This window comes from Eutrigla gurnardus, assembly GCF_963514095.1.
Source record: "Eutrigla gurnardus genome assembly, chromosome: 11".
In the NCBI taxonomy this organism is placed as follows: Eukaryota; Metazoa; Chordata; class Actinopteri; order Perciformes; family Triglidae; genus Eutrigla; species Eutrigla gurnardus.
The window spans coordinates 15957180-15983653 of NC_139925.1; the positions used below are offsets into that span (position 1 = coordinate 15957180).

General features: G+C 41.0%; 1 protein-coding gene across 1 annotated transcript; it reads left to right on the plus strand.

The window, feature by feature from the left end:
• Positions 1 to 105: 105 nt before the first annotated feature.
• mmrn2a (multimerin 2a) lies at positions 106 to 25671 on the plus strand. Its single transcript, XM_084021562.1, has 11 exons — positions 106 to 327; positions 8084 to 8206; positions 9392 to 9498; positions 10090 to 10170; positions 13796 to 14083; positions 17778 to 18208; positions 18468 to 18671; positions 19456 to 19920; positions 20545 to 20908; positions 21633 to 22145; positions 23504 to 25671. The coding sequence occupies exons 1-11, from the start codon at positions 116 to 118 to the stop codon at positions 23905 to 23907; spliced, it is 3192 nt and encodes a 1063-aa protein (XP_083877688.1). The 5' UTR covers positions 106 to 115; the 3' UTR covers positions 23908 to 25671.
• Positions 25672 to 26474: the final 803 nt, after the last annotated feature.

The following is a 26474-nucleotide window of genomic DNA, read 5'->3' on the forward strand; positions in this document are numbered from 1 at the left end:
TGGGGGATGCCAAGGAAACAGGAGGTGTGGCCTCCCTCCCTCTCCTTCCCCCACCCGTTTAAAAGCAGCCGGTGGGCGTGCGAGCCTCCACTCAGTAATGTGGAGGGGAGCAGACATGACAGCAGTGGGAGAACTGGTGCTGGTACTCGGCTTACTGGTTAGTGCTCACTGTGATGTGAGAGCACGAGACCCCGAGGAGGATGAGGATGAGCTGGCACCAAGAGGAGGAGGAGGAGCAGCGTATCCCCCCTTCATTGAGAGGCTTCACCCTAGGGCGACAGAGACTCCCCCTCCGGGACAGACAGGGAACTTCCCAGCCCGAACCGGGTGAGTCCCAAAACATCCTGAACTCAAGCTTCACATACATCCTTTCCCTGCTTTCAACTGTTTTCCCGTCTGAGAAAGTTTCATTCACAAGTCGAGAGTAGAGCTGCCATTAATAGTCAGTTAATCGATTAGTTGACAGAAAATGAATCTTGTCAATGTTTTATTCTCAAAGCCAGACCAGATATCCACACTTTGTTTTAGAGCTGTGTCAACACTTATAATGATTCTGTACGAGGGAGAGCTAGCTGTGGCCGGAGGCATTATGTTTTTTGTGTTGTCAAAAGGTCAAAGTTTAGAGTGACGTCAATAGCCCTGAGCAAATTTCTTCCAATTTGGCACAAACGTCCAGCTGAACTGATTAGGATTTGTGGTCAAAGGTCACTATGACCTCACAAATCACATCTTTGGCCATAACTCAAGAATCCATGTTACAATCATGACTATTTCACACAAATATCTCATAACTTAAAACATTATTTCAACATACAAGGACAAAATGATGAATCAATGTTATTTTGGACAACCGCGAGATGACTGCTGACAGAAGCAAACAAGCATACAGGGTTGCTAGCTTGGAAGTTGCGTTTTCACGTAACTACGGCAATTTCGAAAACTGGCAACAGATTGTGGAAGGAGAGAAAAATTCCATCTGACCCAGGCAGCCAAAGAATTGTTAGTCTTCGTAATGTACTCTTTATAACTGTATTCTTTGTAAAAGATACAGTTTTGGTTTTTGCAACAAAACTACATTGCACGTGTGTAGTTAGAATTCTGGTTCAATTACAACTCATTTTGTTGATCCAGTCCAAACCCTCCCATCAGTAACAATAGTAAGTACTCCAGTACATACAATTTTGAGGTTCTTATACTTTGAGTATTTCCATTTTATGCAATGTCTACTGCAGTGCATCTCAGAGAAATATTATATACAACAAACATAAAATACAACCAATTTCTTCTAGAGCTCACATGGTTTCATTTAAATAAATGTTCAAACAATCCAGTATTTCACAAATATGTGAGAAAAGTCCAGGAATTTAGAACTGATTTTCTCTATTCGTTCCTCTCTCATTAATCATCTCATGGCCCCTCATTTATCTGGTGACCCTCTGGAGGGCTCGACCCCAAGGTTGGGAGACACTGGACTAAACTAGCTTATTGTATACAAATCCATTAAAACTAGCCCAAAAAATGTGCTGGTGTTTGTGTTACATATGCTTCATTTTCAGTTGATAATGTAACATGAGTTTGATGACCAGTGAAGCAGAAATTGTGATTAATATTTTTCTCTGCCACTTCCAGGACCATAACATCTTCACCAAATCTGTATCTTGGGAAATGTTTCAGATATTCAAATGTAATATAGATTGTTTTTTTTTTTTTTAAGAAAACAACAGAAAAGTACTCATCGTATTGAATGGCCCATTTCAGAATTATAATATATGTTATTGGATTATACTTATTAATGTATCATTTCAAATTTCCAGCTGCAGCTCATTTTACTTACTGCTGGGTATCTATAGTAATACACCATCCTTTATTAGTTAATGTGTATTTTGTATGAAAAGTCTGAATCTGCAAAGTAACTTAAAATGTTGAATAAATGTAGTAAAGTACAAAAGGACAATATTTCCCTCTGAAATGGAGTAGAAGTATAAAGGAGCAGACAATGACAATACTGGTAATCTTAACCCGATTCTCTCATGTAAATCTAAAACCAAGCATGAGGCCTCTGAGGAAGTGAGCACAGCACAACATCCCGTCACTTTCCGAAAATATCAATATCATAATTGTTCCTCACAAAGATAGAAGTACAATAACACACACTCGCATGAGTCATACCTATCGCATATAGAAGTTCCAAGCAGGGAGCGCTTCGATGTTTTGACTGCCAGCATGCCTATAATATGCTGGTACCACCCAGGCTGATTCTGACACACACACACACACACACACACACACACACAGCCGAGACGCCACACATTAATTTCATGACTTTATGAGTCCCAGACACAGTAGGTGTTTGTCCTCCAGGTATTAGACCAAGCCGCTACAGGTTTCACACTGAGCTGACATTGGTTTATTATTTCATGTGTGAAGTAAAAATAAAACCTGTAGCTGCAGGGGCACTACTAATGTCAGTCATACTGTCCACCACTTTCTGTTAATAATCATAATTGTACTTTCTTAATTGAAGGCAAAACCTGAAATAAAAACACTGGTGACTCTCTGGGCAGATAATATGACCTCTTAACCGTCAATTCAACATCAGGGACACAGTGTTCGTTTGAGCAGCTAGCCTCATGGGTGCAAACACAGAGTCCACCTCCTCTCGTCTCACCAGAGTCCTGCCCTCTGTCAGCTTGATTCGGGATGCCACGGTGTAGCTAGGTCTCTGTAAAGAGACAACAGTCATGGACCTCCTGTTGCTGGGTTAGTCTGAAGGCTTATTTAAACTCTTCCTGCCCCTGGACCTTAGCCAGGACCTGGAATAGCCTTTGGTCCTAGATGTGTTAGCTTCGCTCCCATCCCGGCCTTCTTCCTCTCTTCTTGGGATGTGGATGAGTTCTGTCATGGGAGCTACCGCCCTGCCTGCTATCATCCTATAGAATCTGATGCCTTGCTGTAGATTAAACTATATACAAATACATTAAAATTAGCACAACCATAAACACAAAGACTACTGTAAGGGGTAATACATACTTCAGAGGTCAGACGTCAACAAGTACTAAGTGCTGATGAAGTGGAGGTAGAAAAGGTTTTTGTTTGGATGAAAGCAGATATAATCTGATGCTTTGAAATAACTTAAAAAAAACTTCTGGTGTTGGTTATTATGGTAATTTTGTATTCTTTAAATATCTATTTTATTATTTTATCTAGTTGACCAGGAACTACAAGCGGAAACTACTCGGTATTTAACCTCGTTTTAATACATTACATTGATTAGATTTCTAATTGACTTTTACACATTCGTCATTTTCCATGTGTAGTTTTTACTTGAATTTTGTTTTACTTCCCTGCTCTGAAAATAACACAAAACTTGCTGCAGAGAGGATGAGCAGTAGATGCTCTTATTTTGAAGAGCTCTGTTCTCTTTATTTCTTCATTTAAGTTTCAGGCTGAGATTAAGATTAGTTTGTTCTTTTTTCTCTGAGCTGTGGGCCCCAAGGGTGCTGATGTTTTTTTTTATCAAAGGCCTCACTGAAATCCTTTCAAAGTAAAAGTTGACACAAATTGAGGAGGAAGAAGAAGATGCTCAGTGAGCAGACGGATTCAGATCAAAGAGGGCTGAAGCTGCGGATAACGTGAATATGAAGGCATCATTTACTGCTTATTCGGCCATTATCAGGAGACAAGCAGCTGGCAGATGAAAGGACGACACTCGGTGTCCAAAGAAAAGTGGGAAAAAACAGGATTTAAAAGCAATGTTGTTATCAGACTGATGATCATGCAGGTGGATACATTTTGCTGAGACAGTAAATCTGATGATAAGCACAAATGTGGGATTTTCAATAAGGTTCTCTCTACATACACAAGGGAGCATATCGAGGCTGAATCAACAGCAAAATATCTCCTCAAAATGTTTATGTTGTGCAACAAATGTTGCAACAAATATTGCACAACATAACCAAAAGTCAACGTAAAAGCAACATGCTCGACCACCACACTGTCCTGCGTCAGTCTCGTTGTGGTGCATTCAGAGTCAGCAACACATGGAGCCCAGTCGGTGTTGTGGAGAAAGGGAGACTAATGTGTGCCCTTGCATTAATAAATTGTAATCATTTGTTTCATTGTATTCATTATTCTGTCTCTGACTCGCACGCAAACATCTTTTAAATCTGAACCTGAACTCTTGGACCCAAAACCCTGCAGCTTGTTTCCCTCCATCCCTCTCAGGACGAGTCAAGGTCTCGCTCTGAAAGCGACCTCTTTATTGAACGCTCACCCAAAACGCAGCCAAAAGTGACAGTTTTACACATCCCAGCTGTGAGCCTATGTCACTTCGAGGCACGTCCCCCAAATAAAGAAGAGATGTCTCTGTGCTGTTTTGACAAAGTGACGCCTCCTCTTACGAAATGACTGACAGCACAAAATTAAACCAAATGACTGGATGTTTGTGTTGGAGGGGTTCCATCTCCGCAGTCTGAAGTGTTCAACACAATCCAGCGGTTAATTTGGGATGTTTTGTAGTTGTGGGCCATATTTCAATCGCAAAAAAAGAGAGAGAGAAAACAAGAGAGACTTAAAGTGGTTGCAAAGGCGCATTACACATGAGTATGAACTTCAGCCTGGGGTTTTTGCTCTCACGGTTTGAAATTTGAAATTTTGCTCTCATGGTTTGAAATGACTGACGTTTCTACATACAAACCTGTAGATTATTTGCAGAGTATGTTAGCACATAATAAGCATGAGCACTTTTTTGCTGTTGAATCAGTTTGACAACCCATAGTGTAGCCCTTTCTGTCCTAAAATAAAAATATCGATGAAGGAAGTGCTAGTGACAGTGTGGGCTCCACGGTAGCACTTTTTTTCCATTGGTTTGTTTTTTATAAATATATATCTTCCTATTTAGGCTCCTGAAATAAATAACAGGGTAATAGTACAACATAAATATGTATTCCTGTATTCCAAATACCTTATCATTTTGTGTCTAATATAATATTTGACATTAATTTATTAGCAATATTTTAAATGACTTGACACATTTTAATTAATTTACAAATGTAAAACTTTGCCCCAGTCTAATTCTGCTATTACAGAAATGGAACCACTGGTTTATTTCCTTTTTTTTTTTTTCAGGTTAGATGAGGACAGATATAATAGATATAAATGTCTGAGATAAATCTACATCATGTGAACAACACATGAGAAAGAGAGGCTTTCGTTGAGTGAGTTCAGTCTGACAGGACAAATTAAGATGGAGATGAAGAGAAAGATTTATTCTCTGATGTTGTTCCAGCGCCCACAAATCTCTACATTTCCTCTATAAGCCTGCTGATATTTTGAAACTGTTAACTACTATTATACCTTGTATGGATATTTATCTACTGCACGCTCGTCACAGGTATGAGGTTGGGGTGGATATCAGATTTCCTTATTGCGGGACTATTAAAAGCTTATTGGACCCAAAGCTGATATTCCAACATTGAGTCTCACCACCTTGCCGCAATTTTATATATATACTGTATGTACACACGCTGTATTTGTATGTGTATATGTATGTGCGTGTATACTTTCTGTTACAGTGGCTCAGGATGAGGAGGAATTTCCTGTGTGTGTGTGTGTGTGTGTGTGTGTGTGTATGTTTCTCCTGAGATGTCACAGGAAATGACACACAGCTTTTCTGAGTCAGAATACTTATGTCGAAACAATGGGATTTATAATTATATTCCTGTATAATATTCTCATCTGATCCTTTCTTCTAGCTGCAATCTGTTGGTTGGGTCAGGGTGTAACGGTACAGGGTGTAATGGTACAGGGTGTAACTGTACAGGGTGTAATGGTACAGGGTGTTACGGTACAGGGTGTAATGGTACAGGGTGTAACTGTACAGGGTGTAACGGTACAGGGTGTAAAGGTACAGGGTGTAATGGTACAGGGTGTAACTGTACAGGGTGTAACGGTACAGGGTGTAAAGGTACAGGTTGTAATGGTACAGGGTGTAACTGTACAGGGTGTAACTGTACAGGGTGTAATGGTACAGGGTGTAAAGGTACAGGTTGTAATGGTACAGGGTGTAACTGTACAGGGTGTAATGGTACAGGGTGTAACTGTACAGGGTGTAACGGTACAGGGTGTAAAGGTACAGGTTGTAATGGTACAGGGTGTAACTGTACAGGGTGTAACGGTACAGGGTGTAACTGTACAGGGTGTAATGGTACAGGTTGTAATGGTACAGGGTGTAACGGTACAGGGTGTAACTGTACAGGGTGTAATGGTACAGGAGTCACGGTTCGATCCAGGAGGATCTGTCTCTTTTCTGGTTCAAAATGAAGAAGATTTGGTGCGCAGGTGGCGGAGTGGTTAGAGCGCATGCCATGTACGCACTTACGCAGCCGACCCTGGTTGGAATCCTGGCCGGAGGTCCTTTACTGCATGTCACATCCCCCTCTCTCTCTCCTGTCTTTCCTATCTGTCCACTGCTAATAAAAGGCGTCTATGCCTGAAAAATCTTGAAGAAAAAAAAAAAAGATGAAGAATATTTGTACGTTTGACGGAACGGAAAAGAGGGATGTTGAATTATGAATAAAACTTGAGCTAATGTGAGTTTGTGTTTGTTTACGGAATGAATGTGTTTGCATATTGAGTCACTTCCAGAAATACAGAGTTTCTGTCAAGCAGACAGGAAGTGATGAGACAAATGGATCAACATCACCAGATTAGACAGGGTGTATAAGGTAAAAGACAAGAGTCCTGGGAATAAATGAAACAAATACATTTAAATATTCTCATATGAAATGATATGATGATATTATCAATACATTTTCAATTTATTCTACAACCACAGATGAGACGTGTTCCCTGGGTGAAGACATTTAAAGGCCCCCACCTCCTCAGACTGAAAGTGTTGTGGTTTTGTGCCTCTTTATTGTCATTTTTAATCTCTTTGTGGTTATTTTTTGTCTCGGGAAACTTGACTTTCCAACATGGGCCCCCATAACTTGCCACCCTTGACCTCCCCTGTTGATTCGAGACGAAATGTTTTGCAGATAATTGAGTTTTTAGCTGGTAAATGTATCTTTTGCAAGCATGTTGAACGCCCTTAACCACTAAGGGAATTTATAGTCGTCCTTATTCACCACAGCTACTCAGTGACTGATTAAACTTCACTCTGTGTGTGTGTGTGTGTGTGTGTGTGTGTGAGAATTCATTATATTTAAATTTAAGTAAAACCTCATTAAATGTTCAATTGATTTGTTAACAATAAGAAAACTAATAACCATAGCCAGCCTGACACTTTATATAACATCCACCAAGTTGGTTCACCACCAATTAAATGTCTCTATTATTTATCTACGATATCATTTTGCCAGCACAGCAAAATCTAAGACTTATTGGAGTGGGTAAAGTAAGCCCAAAATGATTGTATTGTTAAAGGAATAGCGGGGATAGGTTCATTGATGACTCTAAATTGCCTGTAGGTGTGAATGTGAGTGTGAATGGTTGTCTGTCTCTACATGTCAGCCCTGTGATAGGCGACTGGCGACCTGTCCAGGGTGAACCCTGCCTTCGCTCAATGACAGCTGGGATCGGCTCCAGCCCCCCCGCGACCCTGAATACAGGATAAGCGGTAGACGATGGATGGATGTTAAAGGAATAGCTTGATATTTTGGAAAATATGCCCATCCTCTTCCTCTATGAAAGTCAAATCTATATCACTGTCTATATACTGTTGTAAATATGAAGCAGCAGCTGGTCAGCTTAGCGACTAGATCGCATAAAGGCCATAGGCCAAGGACATAAGGGGGCAACAAGCCTGGCTCTGTCCAACTCCTCTAAAATTCACAGATTAACACATTATGGTTTGTTATGAAAGCCATCCTGTGCCAGACTGTTTTGGTGGCATGTGTCTTCTAGTCCAACTCCTCCCATAACGTCAAATGATTGCTTTAAGTTAACTTCTGCCGGACACTGAGGAGAGGACACTATGTTTGACCTCTGACCCCAAACAGGAAGGAGGCAACAACAAACCCCAAACAATCATCCAGCTTCCTGAAGCATGTCAGTATCTTGACTCTGTGTGTGTATTTTGCAGGAACTGGTGTGCGTTTGTGCACAGGCGTGTGGTTACCAAGGCGATGGAGTGTGGAATAGAGAAGTACACCATCAGGTCTCAGAGTCCATGTCCGAGTGGGTCACCCGACTGTCAGGCGATCATGTGAGTACACAAAAATAATAACGGGAGAGGAAAGGAAAAGTCCTGGAAGGCATTACTTAAGTCGTCCTCTTAAATTTATTTATGAGCATGTTTCCATGAACAGTTGTACCTTTTACTTTTTAAGGTTCATTTTAAGATTTGGGGAACATTTTGGTGTGTGTTTGCCAGCAGCTAAGAAGTTTTGATATTTCACGTCGGTAAAAGTATTAATACCAACTATAAATATACTCCATTACAGGTAAACAGTCCTGCATTATGTCATTTCAGTGAAAGTATAAGGTTCATAATGTAAAAATATTAAAAGTAGAAAAGTGTCCCTTGCAACTGTAAAATCAGGATCTATTGTTGTAGTTGGTTGAGGTGGATCTTATTTTCAACTGTTAACTAGTGATTTTTTCCATTTTGGATTACTCTGCTGATTATTTTCTCCCATGATCAATTGATTGTTTGGTAATTAAAAATAGTGATGCCAAAGTGAATAGTCAAAGTGACAATGTTTGTTTTGCAGCAGCCCAAACCTCAACATTATTACAAATACCCTGCAATTAATAACATTATTTAAAGGAAAATAAGCGTATTATCATATTTGTGAAGCAAATGAAAAATGACTGGAACTTTAAAAATAGCTTAAAATTAATTTAACCTGTCAATCACAGGCAGCCATGCCCTAAAGGATACAGTACAGCTGAATTCTAACGGCGTCTTTGTATTAAAACAGACCGTTAATAAAACTACTAAACTAAGAGTCAGGAACGTTTCCTGAAACCTGATCCAGAGTCACAACATTTCATTTAAAAACCTCATTAACTGTAAATCCGATTTTCCACATTTTCTTGTCTTCACTTCAACTGAAGGATCAGATAGACGTGAAGAGCAGTTTATACAAACAATTTGCACTTAGGAAACCCTGTTGTAACCACATCAGATAATTAATCCACACTGTTTGACTTCAGTTCCTGGAAAGTTTCTGGAGGAGAGTGACGTTTTAATTCTCAGCTGACAGCGGCAGAACTCTGATCTGAGATCAGATTCCTGTCCACTTGTTCCAGCTGTTGTCTGTCTCATGGATGTTTTGGGCCTTTTAAATTGAATTTCAGGTATTTTGCAGTTTCAAATATTGAGTTTTGACTTCAACAAATGTGTGTATGTGTGTGTGTGTGTGTGTGTGTGTGTGTGTGTGTGTAGGTACAAGCTGTCCAATCGGCCGGTCTACAGGCAGAAGCAGGAGATCATCACCGCTCTTTTGTGGCACTGCTGTCCGGGACACGGAGGAGAAAACTGTGAGGACACAGGTGGGTCAGCAGGAGTGTCACTTTGTTGTTGCCAATGGTAGAAGAAGTACTCATATCTATTAAAGTTAAATTAGTAATACCACAGTGTAGAAATACTCCACTAGAAGTAAAACCCCTGAATCAGCACAATTCACACAATAAAGTGATACTTTTTGTGGGAAAAGATCCAAAATCTGGTTTCAGTGTGTTGCTGAGTAGAAACTCGACCCCCTTGTTCTCTGTGTTCTGTTTTTCTCTACAGGAGTCTATTTTTACATAAACAGCTAAACTTTGGTATCGCGCAGGAACTTAATTCAGTCCAGATTTTTTTAGTGTGGGAAACTGCAGTGTTTACCAGTTATCTAAAGACGGACGTCCTCTCTTCTATTCTCAGTCTCCCCTTTTGTTTGTGCTGAAACTATATATATATAAAATTGAAAAAAAAAAACTTTAAATTGCTGCAATTATCGAATCAAGCAATTACATGGCAGCTGCTTCAATGCATTTCAAGACAATCTCAATGCGTCTCGAAAATCTCCTGAACTCCAAACTGAATGTCAGAATGGGAAATATATAGTGTTAAAGGGTTGTTTTTGTGTTTGACTTTGACAGAGTCTGATGCACAGCTGGATTCTGGAAGCTCAGCTCTGATTGGAGGATCTGAAGACGTGAGAACAGAGCTCCACGCTCCAGGTACGATGACACTGCTACACCGCTCACCTTCATACATGTCAAAGGTTCAGCTTTATTTTTTGGAGTTCACCATACATCAAAGATCACCACAAACTTTTGGAGCAGTTCATCCCAGACTGAACCAAAAGGTGTCATATGTGGTGATTTTATTCCGTGTGGATAGCTGTCTGTTACTCATATTGGATGTTGGAGTGGTGACTTCAGTCAAGCTCTAACTTTCATTTTTGACACAGAGGACTCAAGCATCCATCTGTGATTTTCCTTTGTTTTCTTTTGTCTCTGAGACTCCCTTGTGCCTGGGAACACACACACACACACACACACACACACACACACACACACACACACACACACACACACACACACACACACACACACACACACACACTTTGTTAACAGTGTCAGAGCAGTCTGACTCATGCCTCTGTAACAAAGCAAGGAAGCTGTGAAGCTACAGTGCAACGTTTAGCTTCGATAAACCTTCAGTTCACCCCAACCTCCCTCCCCAGGGGAAGAGGGTTTGGGTGAGCTGCCCCCCCCCCCACACACACACACACATCCTCAGCAGTGACTAACATTGAAGCAGGGGGAGTACATACCAATACTTTTAAACACTGTACACAGAGGTCAGAGTTCCTAGCAGCCTGACAGTGGATGAATGTTACTGTGACCTGATGAAGTAAAGGAAGAGAGAGCCAAGCACAGTTGGCTGGGGGTTAGATTGCCGCCCTGGTGAAGGACATGTTTCAGATCTGGAAAGGAGAATGAACAGCGTTTTTACATGTTTGCCTTTCACTCGCACATGTTGTAGTCCAAGAGATTTGACCTTCCACTGATCAAAACGTTTGCAAACTCCTGCCACAAACTTTCCGATGGCAGAGGGCTACTCAATATTTATTAATGGTCCTTCATGCTTTTAGGTGGAAGATCAGTCTTCTTTACAAATAGATCTTGGGCCCTATGATATTCCCCAGTCAAATTCCAGTAGTGCTAACCCTCCACTAACCTTCTATTTCTGTTGTGAAGTTTCAAGAAGCCACACACCTGTTAATTATAGCTTGTAAAAGGGTTCAAGATTCAAGGATCGCTTGTCATTCTGCAACAACGGGATTCATATGTAGCCTAGTACAATTATCTGGGCCGATACGGCTGGCATCTTAACAATAAAATTCCAGAATCAGGCAAACATTGTCCATCAATTTTGAATAAGTTTGAGCACCAAGCCTCGTATTGTCCCATCAGGGTCCCATGCTCTGTCCCACTATCCTGTCAAGTGTAGCTTGAGGGTTGCCAGGATGGAGCATGCCTCTGTAAAATTTTGGGCGCAGTGGTGAAGTCTTATTTTCCAGATTATCTTCCGACAACTGCATGTGAGACAACCAGGAGTGGGCTGGGTAGTGGAATAGCCTTCGGTCCTAGCGGCCCTTTTGTCTGCTTTTTCACTCAGTCCCGTTTCACCATTGAACAGCGTTTTGATCTCCATGTACATAATTTTGGTAGTGTACATAACATGAAATATTTGTACCATGAGTGGTACAAAGATCTCTGAGAATCAAAACACAAAATGTTTTTGGAAAGAATTCAGACCAAAATAGACCTTTTGGCCTTTAGAGGCTTGATTTAACAAAGAAACACAAACAAAGAGGGCAGTTTTACACACACACACACACACACACACCTCAACATGGTACGAATAGTCCGCTCCCACCACGCCTCCGATTGAACTGACTTCCTGCGAAGTGATGTCACCATAATTAAATTAACAACAGAACTGCAGCCCAGCAGAAACAGACTGGACACAATAACAGGAACACCTTGAAATACAGACATTTCAGAGGTGAGTCATCACAACACATTTTACAACCTTTACACACAATAGATCTGTTTCTGTTATTACGTCCAGCTCCTGTACAACGGGAGTCAAGAAACATACTGCTATCGATACTGCTGCTCAAATTGTACAGTTAAAACTTTTTAATAACTTCACATGTTGAGTCACGATGGCTTTTTGTCAATAATACTTTATAAGATAAACCTATTAAGAAAGAAGAAGATAATACATTCTGAATAATTAATTTGACACATTTTTTCATGGTTTCTTTGATATATTCAAGTTTACCTAAAGCTGATATAAAGCTTCAGTAGTGTGAACTACACAAGTGTAGCGATGGTAACACAAAGAGAGAATGTCATCTCTCAGGCTGCTGTCATCTCTCCATTATGGGTTACATCAAGGATAGAAGTTTGTGTTTGTGCACAGAAAGATCAACCTTTTTAGTGTTTCAACAAAGCTTAAACCTGCTTGTTTTCAGCAGAAATAAATCCACATTAACATACCACCTTTTCAGTTGCTGTGTTTAACCCTAGCGAACAGCTAAGCTCTTCGCATCCAGCAGTTGAGCAACATGATCCATCATTAGGAGTGGTGTTTATGTCCACCTGATGAAATTCTCCATAGGTTTATTCCACTGCTTTTTATAGAGGTGCAATGACAAATCAATGTGTTTAACATCAAAATGTGTTCATTCTTAGAAATAAGTAGCTGAGATGTTCAGGAATTAAGATCCATTGGATATTGTTATGATCAGATTTCTAATTTTCCATGTAAATGTTATTTCCTGGATGATCTAGACCAGGATACTAATGTTCTCTTAAACATACTCCAAATTTGTACAAACTATCATGGCCATCCATCCAATAGCTGTTGGATAAATGCTTTAAAATCAAAGCAATTGCTTTGCCTGAAGGGGCGTCTTAAGTTTTTCTATGGGAAAACAGATTTTGATCTCAGGAGAAGAGTTGACAGGAGTGAAGGAAACTGATTTGATGACACTGCAGGACTTCCTCCTCTTTGTGTTTCATCTCCAGTGTTGCAGAGGCAGCGTGATGTATTCCTGCCCTCTACGCTGACTGCAGGTCACTGATATGGAGCTCCTTGTTCCTGCTGTCTCTCTAACTGAAGATTTAAACAATGAACTCAGAAAATCCCCAAATACATCAGCCTGTTTCCCATCAGCCCCCTCTGTCTCACTCTCTACCTGTCTGCCTGACGTCCTGTTGACCCCCCCCCCCTCTCTCTTCGATTTTACACAGGAGAGGTTGAATTCACTTCATTGAATTGAAGTACTTTGTGTGCGTGTGTGCGCGTGTTTGCCAGTGCCTCAGTATTCAGATAGAAGTACTAATGGCACACTTTATTTTGTTTTTGTAATATTGCAATATTTTGTCATTTTTCTGTGCATTTTTTTAAAGTACAGTACGTGAGTACCATTGTTTTGATTCACTCTTTGATAGATAGTAACTTAAAAAACAATTAGATGAAAATGTTACGGACTGCCACTTTAATAAGTGACTGAGATGTTGAGGAGTTATGACCTGTTCCATGTACACATGTCCTGGATATCAAGACCAGGATACCAATATAAACATCTGGACAGACTTACTGGGGAATCCATCAAATAGATTCTTCAGTCTGGATCTATTCTGCAAAACAGTTACTGATGACGCTTAGAATATAAGGCTGAAGATATTTCATATTTTAATTATTGTCAACAAATCCCATGAATGTCCAGCTACGTTTAGCTCTCTCCCTTCTTTATTTGATATCCACCTGTGTGTGTTTCAGGTGTGCAGCAGCGTCTCCAGCAGCAGCGTTTCCAGCAGCAGCGTCTCCAGCAGGAGCGTCTCCAGCAGGAGCGTCTCCAGCAGCAGCAGCGCAGCGACCCAAACCGCGAACAGAACGACCACCAGGCAGTACCCCACACCGACTATCAGGACAACCAGCACAACCCCACACACCATACCCTGAGCCCGAATCATGACCACAACCCCCATCACACATCAGGCCACACTGCAGACACCTACGACCACCACCCCCACCGTCAACATGGGCAGCCGAAACACCACCCTTCTGGTGAGTTTCGGCCAAATGTGATCCTAAAACTGTGACCTGTAGCATCTGTACGGAGCCCTGGAGAGGCCATAAAAAAAGATTTAATTAAAACAACTATATAATTAAATCATGGCCACAAATTAATTAAAACGTGGGAATGAGTTGTATCTCGTGCGCTCAATGTAGTAAAACATATAATATAATAATATATTATTTTTCACCGGATGGCCTCTCCAGGGCTCTGTACATCTATATTGTTATAACCTTAAAATGTCTGCTGGTGGTCAAAATGGCCAACATGGCTTCATGGTTCCAGATTTGTTGCTTTTCCTTGATATAATGTCAAAAATAGGTATGTTTTAGTAATAATTTTGATGTTTTCGACTGGACTGGTTGGACAAAACAAACATGGGACATTTTAATACTTTAAGTACATTTCCTGTGTGTGTGTGTGTGTGTGTGTGTGTGTGTGTGTGTGTGTGTGTGTGTGTGTGTGTGTCACATCCTATGAGGGAACTATAACACACACATTCCTCTGCAATGACACCTGGCATCCAGTAACCACACTTATACTTACACACACTCACGCACGCACACACACACACACACACACACACACACACAGACACACACACTGACACACACACACACACACACTTCCTTCTCAGGAAATCCTCCCTTTCTTCTGTTTCCATACACTACGTGTGTGTGTGTGTGTGTGTGTGGACTATATGATGACACTATATCACACCTCCTGTGTCACCAGACCAGCATGTGCATTACATCACACAAACACACACACACACACACACACACACACACACACACACACACACACACACACACACACACACACACACACACACACACACACACACACACACACACTACCCCCGTCCTATGTGGAGCTTGTTTGGAGATCAACCTCACTCTGAGGTTCCCACATTACTCTGTTCTCTCTGACCTTTGACCTCACACCAGCAACATTACATCATCTCAAAGGAAAATTCTGCAGCTCCATCAGTCCCTTCAAATCCAGTCAGTTTTTTGGATGAGTCCTTCCTTCCTGGCAGGACTACATTTACATGTAATCCTGCCTTTTTGGTGAGTTTAGACAGTGGCGTCTATTGAATGAAACTATGTGTTAGCTAACAGTACAGACTTTTCATTGAGTCATCTGGAGTTTAAATCTGTTCGGCCCTTTACGATTAGTTAGCTATAGCTGACAAGTTTACGTTTATTTTACTTCTGTGAAATCATATACCTACTTTTAAATATTACTAAGAATGCAACAAGTCCTCCAACTCATACGACCACAGTTGTCGTTGGTCCATGCACTCGAATACGACCTCTGGGAGCGTATTGCGGAGATTCTTCCGCAACGATAGTAGTGGTTAAGGTTAGGGTTAGGTCGACGTGTGGGGGGGGGGCGATCGTCTGAGACACCGGAGTGTCGATATTTACTTGACCGCTAGAGGGCGCGCTATTTTGAAACGTAACATATGGTCGTAATTCGGTGCTTGACACACGACCTATGTGGTCGTTTTCTCGAGGTGGACAGTCTGTAAGAATGGTAATATAATGTATAATGATGGTCAAACTTCAGGCATAGTAATGTGATTAATATCTGTCCCGTTTGGATGTTTATCTCTTAAATAAATCTTTATTTACAACAAAGAGCTCTAAAATGAGAAATGCATTTTAAACATTAGGTGAACAAACCAGGTGATAATTACTGAGGTCTCCATTCACTGCGGTTTCCTCGTGCAGTGCTCAGTTTGCTGCTGTGTTGTCTTTCTTTCCCCACGTGTCTCATTAGGGTGTCGTCTTACCTTTTTAATTGTGACATTTACAACAAAATGTCAGAAGAAGAATACAGAACCACAGTTGTGCAACAGACGTTGTTTTGTCCGGACAGGAAGTCGACTTGGCTCCGGCTCCGTAAATCACGCTGACAGTCATTAGATAGAAACACTGCCAGCTGACGGAGTTGTGTTGAATTTCACCCTCCCGACGCCCCCGCAGCACCCCCCACCCCCGCAGCTAAAGGTGACTTGGAACTTCCTGTTGCAGCGTGGCCTCACTGTACTGCGATCTTTGACCTCTCAGGACCCTGCAGCATGTGGGAGAGTTTGGCTTGTTGTAATGAAAACAGGTTGTGATGAAAGCTTGTGTGTGTTTTTTTAAGGTAGTTTTGTCTGGACTGTGTCTCCAGAGGAGAGTGACAGCAGTGACCCTAGGAAAACGCACACTTTTGTTTGTATTTCTATACCTGTGGGGACCCTCATTGCCATGATACATTCCTGACCCCCCTCACCCTAAACTGAACCTAAACCTGATGGGAAGTCTGAACCTTTAAACGGCTCTTTGAAGAATTGAAGACTGGAAAAATATAAATGTCCCCACTTAAAAAAAAAAATCCTAATTCTCTAGCAAAAATCCCCTCTTGGTTTCGTTTAATGTTTATATCCCCTCAAATTCTGATCTTGACTCGACAAAGGTGTATTCACAGTCCTCCACTGAAGTGGGAGCTTTGTTTGCACTTCCCTAAAATCTGAGATTCAATCGTAATCAAGTCAGATTTGTAACATCAATATTTCAAAAGCCAATTGTGGTTTAATATGCAGATGCTGACACATATTGACTTGGAAACAGTTTTTAGATATAAACCAGATCCTGGACCTTCCTTCCACCATCAAGTTTAAAAAAAACAAAGTTGGATATTTCACTGAGAGGAGTTTGATGGTGCTCTAGATTTAAACGTGATCAGGATACAGATAAATAGCAGGAAATGTTTGTTTCAAACACCAACAACATGCAGACGTCAGATGGATACACAGAGTCCCCGAGAATGAGGACCGGCAGAGTCCAGCTGGAGGACCGGCAGAGTCCTGCTGGAGGACCGGTAAAGTCCTGCGGTCAGTGTGTGTTCTGGCTTCACTGTGTCGGTCTCGACTGAACCAACAGAAACAAACTCTGTGAAAACTCATCTAATCTCTGATCATCTCTCCTGCTGGAAACACAGCGTGTGTGAATCTCTGCCACCTCCTCTGTATGTCATCAACATCAGTGTTTTCGGAGTCATCCGAGCCATTTCATCCATTTTTGTTTCCCTGTTGGAGTGTTTTCCAGTCGTGCTATGTTTATATTCCAGTTTGGAAACTAAACTGGTTTCATTTTAGAGCGGAGCCAACCAACGACTGGTCCCCAGAGGCCCATGAATCACCAGCCTGTGTGTGTGTGTGTGTGTGTGTGTGTGTGTGTGTGTGTGTGTGTGTGTGTGTGTGTGTGTGTTCTCTCTTGTTAAGATTAGCTTTGTGTTTTTGTGAGTGTGGGTGGGATTATAAAAAACGTTTTGTTATTTTATTTTTATTTTAGCTCTGCCTGAAATCTGGTTCATATTTTCCCAGAGGATCCATCCTAATATTGTGCTCTTCTGTGCTTCATCTAGCGCCAACAACGGGTCAACCAATAACATATGCTACTATGCTAACTTTATGCACGACTCTGGGGACGGTATTTCAAGTATTTCAATTCTGTGTTGTTGTGATTCAATATTTATGCGTTGCTAAATTTGAAATATGGCAACACAAAATGTTTTTAGATTTAATATGGCACTTTTCTGAAGCCTGGGGATATAAGCAGGGACAGGTTTTGGTGAGCAGCCTCAAATGAAATGAATTGCATCTGTAATTGAATGAGTTCTTTTTTTCAGATGATGACGTGGATGCTGACACCCTCTCATACCCAGAAACGCCTGCAGCCCTCCCCGTCCCCGACATGATGGCCCTGGTCATGTCCCAGTTGCAGCCGGTCCTGCAGGGCTTCAATCGCTCACTGGCGCACCTGAGCCGGCAGGTAGGGGACCTGGTACATGACGTGGCCCAGCTGAAGAGCACCCAGCTGGGTGTGGCGATGCAGGTGGGGCCCCCAGTCGGTCAGCTCGACGAGGCAGCGGAGGAGCGCCTGGATACCAAACTAGACGAGGTGTTTCAGCACATCAGGGAGGTCCGAAGGCAGCTGGAGAGCCAGCGGACAGACATGGAGAACAGACTGCACTCCCAGCATGCAATGTTGCATTACAACCTCACCAGCTTTAAGACCGACATCGACATGAAGTTGAAACGCCACCAGAAGATGTTGCAGGTAAATGGATAACAGTCAGAGATGGCTCTTTAATAACGATCAAGGCTACAAATAATGATTAAATTCAGTATTAATTCATCTCTCAACACTTTTCAGTTAATGATTCAACATTGACTTTGTAAAATTTGAATCAAATGTTTCCAGAAAGTAAAACCAAAATGATTTGTCTCTAAAGTATCAATTTATTTGTTTTAAAGGGTTTTTACTTGATAATGATTAAACACCCTCAGAGGCATTTAACCAGTGTCTCTGATCCCAGGTCAGCCTGCAGGTCATGAATGCCACGCTAACTGAGTTTAAGCCAGGCCAGGATCCGGATCAGACTCCTGAGGTTCGACTAGAGGACCATCCCTCTCCTCCCTCCCTGCCCACCAGCCGCCCGCCACTGCAACCCTCACAGACCTCGGCGCTCTGGGAGGCTGTCGAGCAGCTGGACAACATGGTGGTCAACAACACAGTGAAGGTGGGTCAAACCAAAACACAGCATGTATGTCAGCCATATTCCTGTTCATAGTCACTGTCAGCCATGATCAATTATTGCAGAGTCCTGTTAAATAGCACCCCCTGCAGGCCGCAACATTCATTGTCTTACTTCTTTACTTGAGACCAAAACTCACCAGGATTAATACGGGGATCGTTACAGACCCCCAACATCCTGAAAAAAAAATAGATATAGACCATTTTTTATAGATCAATATTAGATAATAATATATTGTATACTCATGATTTATTCATTATTTTTCTTAAGATATAAAATCTATCTGGACCAGATGATGAAAATCAACATTAGTATGACTGAGGTCAACATTCAGCAGGAAACAGTGCAGTATTGTGTGTAACCTACTTTCTAAAATCTGGGTTTAAATACAACATGAGAATTTGGGCTGACGCTTTCAATGCAAACCTTCCCAAACCATTTCAAGGGGGTTCTGGCTCAAGATATTATTGGCCAAGATCTCGTAATTTTAAAGTTGAAACATATTTCTGCATTTCTATGCTCTTGCTGGTTTCTCCAAGCTTTGATTAATAATAATCCAAGCAGTTGTATGTACTTTTTCAACATCTAAAATTTCAACTTGATACAATGAAAATATTGAAATCCTCACATGACTCTATGGCTATTTATTAATTGGGATACAAATATACATTTTATCAATGTAAATATCAGCAAGACAGATACAAAAGTTTTTAAAGAAGTTTTATTGTAAAAGTTAAATAAATAAATAGATCCTTCATCACATGTGCAGGTGGACGGCCTGATGGAGGACGTAGAGGTGACCTCGGGGGCCGTCCAGCAGCTGAGGCGGGACTTAAAGGAGCTAGAGAAGCAGATCAACAAGACGGCCCGGACCAGTCAGATGCAGTTCATGGAGACGGGGCTGGAGGTGGAGGCGGCAAGGGAGGTGGTGTTGGGGCGGGTGGGCGAGCTGGCGGGAAACCTCAGCCAACAGGGCGATCGGCTGCATGAGATGGACGTGGACGTGGACTATTTGTACGAAGTCGTCTACAAGCGCAACACGTCCGGAGACTGCGACTGCAAGAGGCTGCAAGCTTCCCTGGCTCGACTGGAGAAGAGCGTGGCGAATGTAACGGAGCTGGCCAATGAGAACAGATTCGCCCTGGACGAGGACAGCGAGGGGGAGGCGGTGCAGTGGAGTGGGGCTGCTGACTGGGAGCCGGCGGTGGAGGCGCTCCAGTATGGGCTGCAAGAGGTATGAAGAATAAAACGCTTTGTTTTCTAGTAAAGAGACAGACTCTACTTTCTGTCTCGATAAAATAAATATATTATCAGCAGAATCTTTGGCATAATGTAGCTTTATATTGTATATTTATTGAGTTTAAGCTTATTGTTACTAGAGGAGGAATGAAGGCCCCTAACGCATGGCTACCCCTGAGGTCATTACTTTAATATGTTTAGCTTTTGAAATGGGTGGTTGTATGAAAATATTTGAATGCAAATTGAGTGATGTGGTTGATGTTTCACAAATGGACAGCTTTTGCTTCACCACATGTATCTCTCATTACAAGGGCCATCTGAAATTCTATAGCATTTTTAGAAGATTTGTTCCTCTACTAAAATGTGTCATTTGAGAGAAAAGGGCTACAGCATGCAACAAACGTACAGAATGCTCGTGGCAACAAGACTTCTGCAAACTGTGTATGTAAATACTTGAACTTGGACTGTCAGGCTCAGGTCAGGGTACCCATCAGCAGGAAGTCAGATAGTATTTAGAGATCCACATTGTTGGTCTGGGTGTGCATAGAAAACAATAGAGAGATGTAATAGTGTTTTGAAAATAAACATCATCCTTTCTTTTCGCTCCCTTGTCCGGCAGGTGAAGGAGTCTCTGACCTCGGAGCAAAGCAGGACCAGGACTCTGGAGCACAGCCTGGCCCAGCTGAGCAGCTCAGTGACGGTCACTTTGGCTGAGGTCTCCGGCCTGAAGGACGCAGACAAGAGAGTTTTGGAGGAGATGCAACACCTGTCTGGCTCCTTCAAGTCTCTGCTGACGGACGCCGTCCGACACAGTGACGTGCTGGAGCTGCTGATGGGGGAGGAGGTGCTGGAGTTCCTGGACTGGACTGCCCAGGACCAGGAGGCCCTCTCCATTCCAGTCCTGAAGGAGAAGCTGGGGCTCGTGCAAGAGCAACTGAGAAGACACGACCTGAGCATCACCTCACTGCTTGGCAACAAGCCAGGTAGGAACCTCCTGACATAAATAGCTTCAGCTAGAAAGCAGAGGTTTTAGTTTTAGTGGTCCATTTCTGAAAGTACAATTTTGAGGTACTTAATACATAATAATTAGTTGGTTATAGTTTGTATTAATCATTTAACCTGATTAAAATCAATTATTATAGATTAAGCCACCCAGCAGTATATAAAGTAATTATGCATGAATGCATCCATAATTATAATCTAATAATAAAAACTACAGCAACTCCATATCAATCACCAAAACGCGAATTCTCAACCAGCTGCACGAAGACAATCTGTGAGAAATGAAACCTGATTCTTCAGATTAAAACAATGCTCACTTTATCTAAATCTTTAAACTTTAAACTCCTTCCAACATTTTCCCTAATGCAATGTTGCTGCATTAAAGGTTCAGTTGGTAACCTTTATTAAAAAAATATAAACTACTCTTTGACCTAAGCCGCACAAGGGGCCTTGACCAAGAGTTCATATGTGACGATTTGGGAATGAAAATGGGTTGGGGAAACATAGGAATGAACTTAGAAATATAGTGTAGAAGTATAAAGTTACATAAAATGGAAATACTGACATACAAGTAGGCTACATCAAATTTGTAATACAATGTATTAGTATTTAAGAAATGTTTTGCCTTTTAGATACGTGATTAAATGGTCACCTCTCGACCACCAGCTCAGTTTCTTACTCATTTCTTTCTCCCTCTGCTGCCAGGAAGCAGAGAGGATGTACCGTCTGCTGACCAGCCCTCCTCCTCCCGCCTCCTCCATGACGACTGGCCCCCTGGCAGCATGAGGATGAGCAGTGATGGAGTTCCAGCCCGGGAGCGCCAACTGCTCCTCCACCCTGAGGGGAGGCGCCCGCATCATGGAGGAGACGGCAGCGATCTGTGGAATCTGGAGAAAACAGTGGAGGAGCTGGGGCTGAAGGTGCTTCGGCTGGAGGAGAAACCCTGCAACACTTCTACTGAGAGGGAGGCGCCACCCGGTGGTGTGGAGGCCAAACTGCAGGAGGAGGTGATGTGGCTAAAGAGAGGGCTGGAGGAACATTTGAGGGTGTTCAAGAACGTCTTCAGTAACACTGACGTGCTGATGGGATCAGAGGCCACGCTGGAGCTCGATAAGCTGTGGCAGCTCTTAAAGAACAAAGACGGAAAGAAGGAAAAGAGGAAGGGAGGAGGAGGTTCAGGAAGAGGAGGAAACCCTCGGAGCAGGAGGGAGTCATCAGGTGAATGTGGACTTGATGCAAGCACATTTTCATGTTCTCCTTAATGTCTTACTTTTTCTGTGAGATCTGCTCACATGAGTGTTTCAAGTTGAATTTACTAAACTCTCTTAACTGCACCATCTGACAAAGCAACCACAAAAAGATACAGAAGTACAAAGTAGGCTATGTGCAGGAATTCTGAACTTAAATTTTGTACCTTTTAAGACCTTATCCACACTTCAACTTACATTTACTATACATTGATTGGGAGATAGAACAACTCGACAGTCTCTCACACATACTATATGTCGTAGTATGTTATGACATTCTATGTCATTCATATACAAATGTCATGGTATACTGTGCCACAAAATTATGTCATAAAAATGTCATTATTTAATCTCATAAAATGCTCTAAAAAAATGTTATAGTATGACACGAACATAAAATGTCAAAAGAAATGTCATGGTAACGTATGGCATTAAAAACACAAAGTATAGTTTAGAAATGTCATCATGCTGTAGTATATTAGCCATAAAGTAATTGTACAAAGTCCTGGTATAGTATTTCATAAAAATCATAAGTAATTTTTCATATATAAATATACAGTATTTCATAATCGCCACCTTAAGCTCTAACAAGTTACATTAACGACACTCTTTCACTTACATTGATTGTTATGAACGACAACTTAACAGTCTCAGCATGTGATTCCTCCTTGGACCACAACATATACAAAAGTTATAGTATTCCTATCTATTATGCATATTATTATATCATAAAGAGACATAGTAGTGTCATAAAAATGTCATAGTTTAGTATTTTATTAAAAAATGAATTAGCATAAAATTGTCATTAAATGCATACTATGGTATGTCATAGTTATGTCATACATTTTTTTTAGACTTGCATGAAAAATTTAACAAAAAGGTCTTGTTTGTCGTAAAAAAGTTTTTTATATTGTTAGTCACAATGTCATAAAAACAATTCATAAAAGTCACAATATAGTGTCATGGTAAAGTATTTCATAAAACCCATGTCAAAATAGTACATTGTCATAAAAACCAAAGTATAGTTTGGCTTCTTTGAGTTCTACCAGGTCATTACCAACAATTTAACTTACATTTAACATACATGATAAATAAACAGCCTCAGTGTGTGACAACTCCTTGGACCACTGTATTAATGCAACATATCGAAAATAATAGGCAAAATATTAATAGTACGGTATGTCAAAACCGTGAAGTTAAACTTTTCTATTAAAGAACAAATCTGCCAGTACAAGTAGGCAAGCTCTTTGGTCCCTGTAGATCCCTGTACCTTTTGTGGTTCATCAACAGATCACCTTGTACTGACTCCTTCTCCTCCTTCCCCTCCAGGTGTTGCTCCCCTTTCGTCCAGCCCATCAGGAGAGTCCCTGCTGCTTGTGGCTGGATTTCCTCTGAGCATCTCAAACGACGTCATCGTGTTTGAAGCATCACTGAATCAGGGTCAGTTTTATTCCAACACCGGCACCTTCACGGCTCCACTGAACGGGATTTACCTGTTCGTACTCACCTTGGACCTGAGGCCGGGTCCCGCTCACGTGTTGCTGAGGAGGGTGTCAGTCCTAACTCCGATGTCTCTTCACCGCCGGGAGGTGACGGAGGCAGGGCCGGTCACTAATATGAGCCTCCTGTCGCTGAGGGAGGGGGAAGAAGTGAGGCTGGAACTGAAGGGAGCCGTGTGGACGGAGTCAGAGGACAATGTGTTTACTGTTATGCTGCTCCACCAGACCATCTGAGGGCGCTGTGGACCATGCAGCCGGAGGAAAGACACTGACCAGAGACTCTTGGAGTCAAAACATATTCAAATATATTCCAGTTGATGGATGTTTATAGCAAAGCACCCCTAAACCTTTAAACCAACACTCATTCTGATAAAGGCCTGAAAGAAATTCAAAGAAACTATTAAAGTGATGGTTCGGGGTAAAATGCACCCTAGGTCATTTCCACCATGACATCCAGCCAAATACCCCCTCAGAAGCATTTTTAGCGATGGTCAACATTGGTCAAGATAGCCGCTATCAGCCGAATGGCTTAGTACTGGCGCAATGGTACAGTGTGTATATCTCGTAAATTACCCCACTAATAATGCATGGAATGTTACCAAATTTCTGCAGTAGTACACATAGGGTCTGTACTCACAAAACACATTTTTATAAATGCTTGTATTATCAGGTCAACACTTGTCAACACTTGTTGACCTGATAATATAAGCATTTTTAAAAATTCAGCAAAACTTTTTCATACTCTCACATGAAACTCACGTGACGGCAAGAGCTTGGTAAACACGGAAGCAGCGTCGACGCAGCGCTAGCGTTAGCAGCAGAGGATAGAAGCTATCAGGCAGGTGTTCTTTTAAATAAACTCCTGGTGTACTTACAAACTTTCAAATGCCTCGTTTTGTGAGTACAGACCCTATGTGTACTATTGCAGAAGTTTGCAATATTAGTGGGGTAATTAACGAGATATACATAATGTACCATACGCTAGTACTAAGCCTTCGGCTGATAGCCCTATCTTAAACAATGTTGACCATCGCTAAAAATGCTTCTGAGGGGGTATTTGGCTGGATGTCATGGTGGAATGTTCTCAGTTTCCTTGTTTGTCACTGCCACTAACTTAAAGCGAAGCCCCAACTTAAGCATTTCAGTGTCTTTGTGTTCAGTTCAAAGCCGGAGTCAGACCATTTTTTGACTAGCTTAGCATAAAATTAGAAGCAGGGGGAAAACAGCCATCCTGGCCCTGTCCAGAGTTTAAAAATAGACTAACCATAACACTTTTTGTGGACAGAAACAGAAAAAACGTCAATCACATCTCATATAAAGCGTCTTTGAGTATGCAAAAAAATTGCTGTATAAGTCCTATGGATTATTATTATTATTAAAACACAGATTGTATGAGAAATAGTTCCAGCCCAAAACCACAAACTGTGTTTTACATTCCCGTTATTTTACTACAAAGTTGCGCAAAACCACTAAATGAAGACACAGTTCAAGAGATAGTTAGTGCATGATTCTCCTTAAAACAACAAACAAATACAACTGGTTAATCAGTGATCTGTAGAGATGCTGCTTGTTGTATTTTGGAATGAGTTGTTTTTTTCCCCCGTTTTCAGTCTTCACGCTAAACTATATGACCACATCCTGACTCCCACTCTAAACAATGACATCATCCAGTGTATGCCGGACAGAAAGGCTGACGATAGTAGAAGTCAGAAGTATTGTGTCTGCGTACAGTTAGATGTAACTCTGACGTGTTGTTGACCCTGCAGTGTCACTTTAAATCTCTGGACACAAATCTGACCACAGATCAGCTGCTGCCGACGCCGTTTTTTTCGCTGAGGAGAAAAATCAAACATGTCTGTAAAGTCATCATTTCATCTGTGTCTTTTAAAGGAATATTTACTTTACGTAAAGACAATATTTGTTTGTAAAGTGCCAATATATGAAGGTAAAAACATACAGAGCAGTATATATTTATATAAAAGGAACAACTGAGACATTTGTTGGTGTAAGTGAATGTGTTTATAGAACAGTCGGATTATCGAATATTCTTATCTTAACTGTCAGTGTTTACTTAATAAAAAAAAAGTTCCATCTACAGAAGTCGCTGCATGATCCATGATACAAAAACACTCAAAACGACATATATCATTCGATATAGTATATATTTGATATTCTAGTATAGTATGTAGAAAAAGTAATAAAAAAAGTAATTGTTTAGTATGTCAAAAAGTAATTAAAAAAGTTATAGAATAGTATGTTGAAAAAGTAATTATGACTTTTTCAACAAACTATACTGTTGTTAAAGTCATATGTCGAAAAAAAAGTTTTAAAAAACAGTACTGTCAAAAAAAAAGCATAGTATAGTATGTCGAAATAAATAAAAAAGTCAGGATATTCTGTTGAACAAAGTTTAAAAAAAGTCATAGTATAGTATGTTGAAAAAGTCATGAAAAAGCATAATATAGTATGTCGAAAAGGTCATAAAAGTCATAGAACAGTATGTCGACAGGTCAAAAAAGTAGTATTGTATGTCTAAAAAAGGCATTGAAAAAACAAAATATATATATATATATATATATATATATATATATATATATATATAGTATAGTATGTCTAAAAAGTTATTAAAAGTCATAGTATAATATGTGTAAAAAGTTGAAAAAAGTCACAGTATAGTATGTGGAAAAGTAATAAAAAGTAATATTATAGGTCAAAAAATTCATACCAAATATTGTTGCTGACCATGTCCATCCCATTATGATCACAGCGTTACCATCTTCTCAATCTAATCTCAAACTGGT

Excerpts from the sequence above, each read along its gene's own strand:
- mmrn2a (XM_084021562.1), top strand. The coding sequence starts at position 116 with ATGACAGCAGTGGGAGAACTGGTGCTGGTACTCGGCTTACTGGTTAGT. Across the intron at positions 14,084-17,777 it reads GCCGAAACACCACCCTTCTG|ATGATGACGTGGATGCTGAC; the intron begins GTGAGTTTCGGC and ends TCTTTTTTTCAG. Across the intron at positions 22,146-23,503 it reads GAGCAGGAGGGAGTCATCAG|GTGTTGCTCCCCTTTCGTCC; the intron begins GTGAATGTGGAC and ends CTTCCCCTCCAG.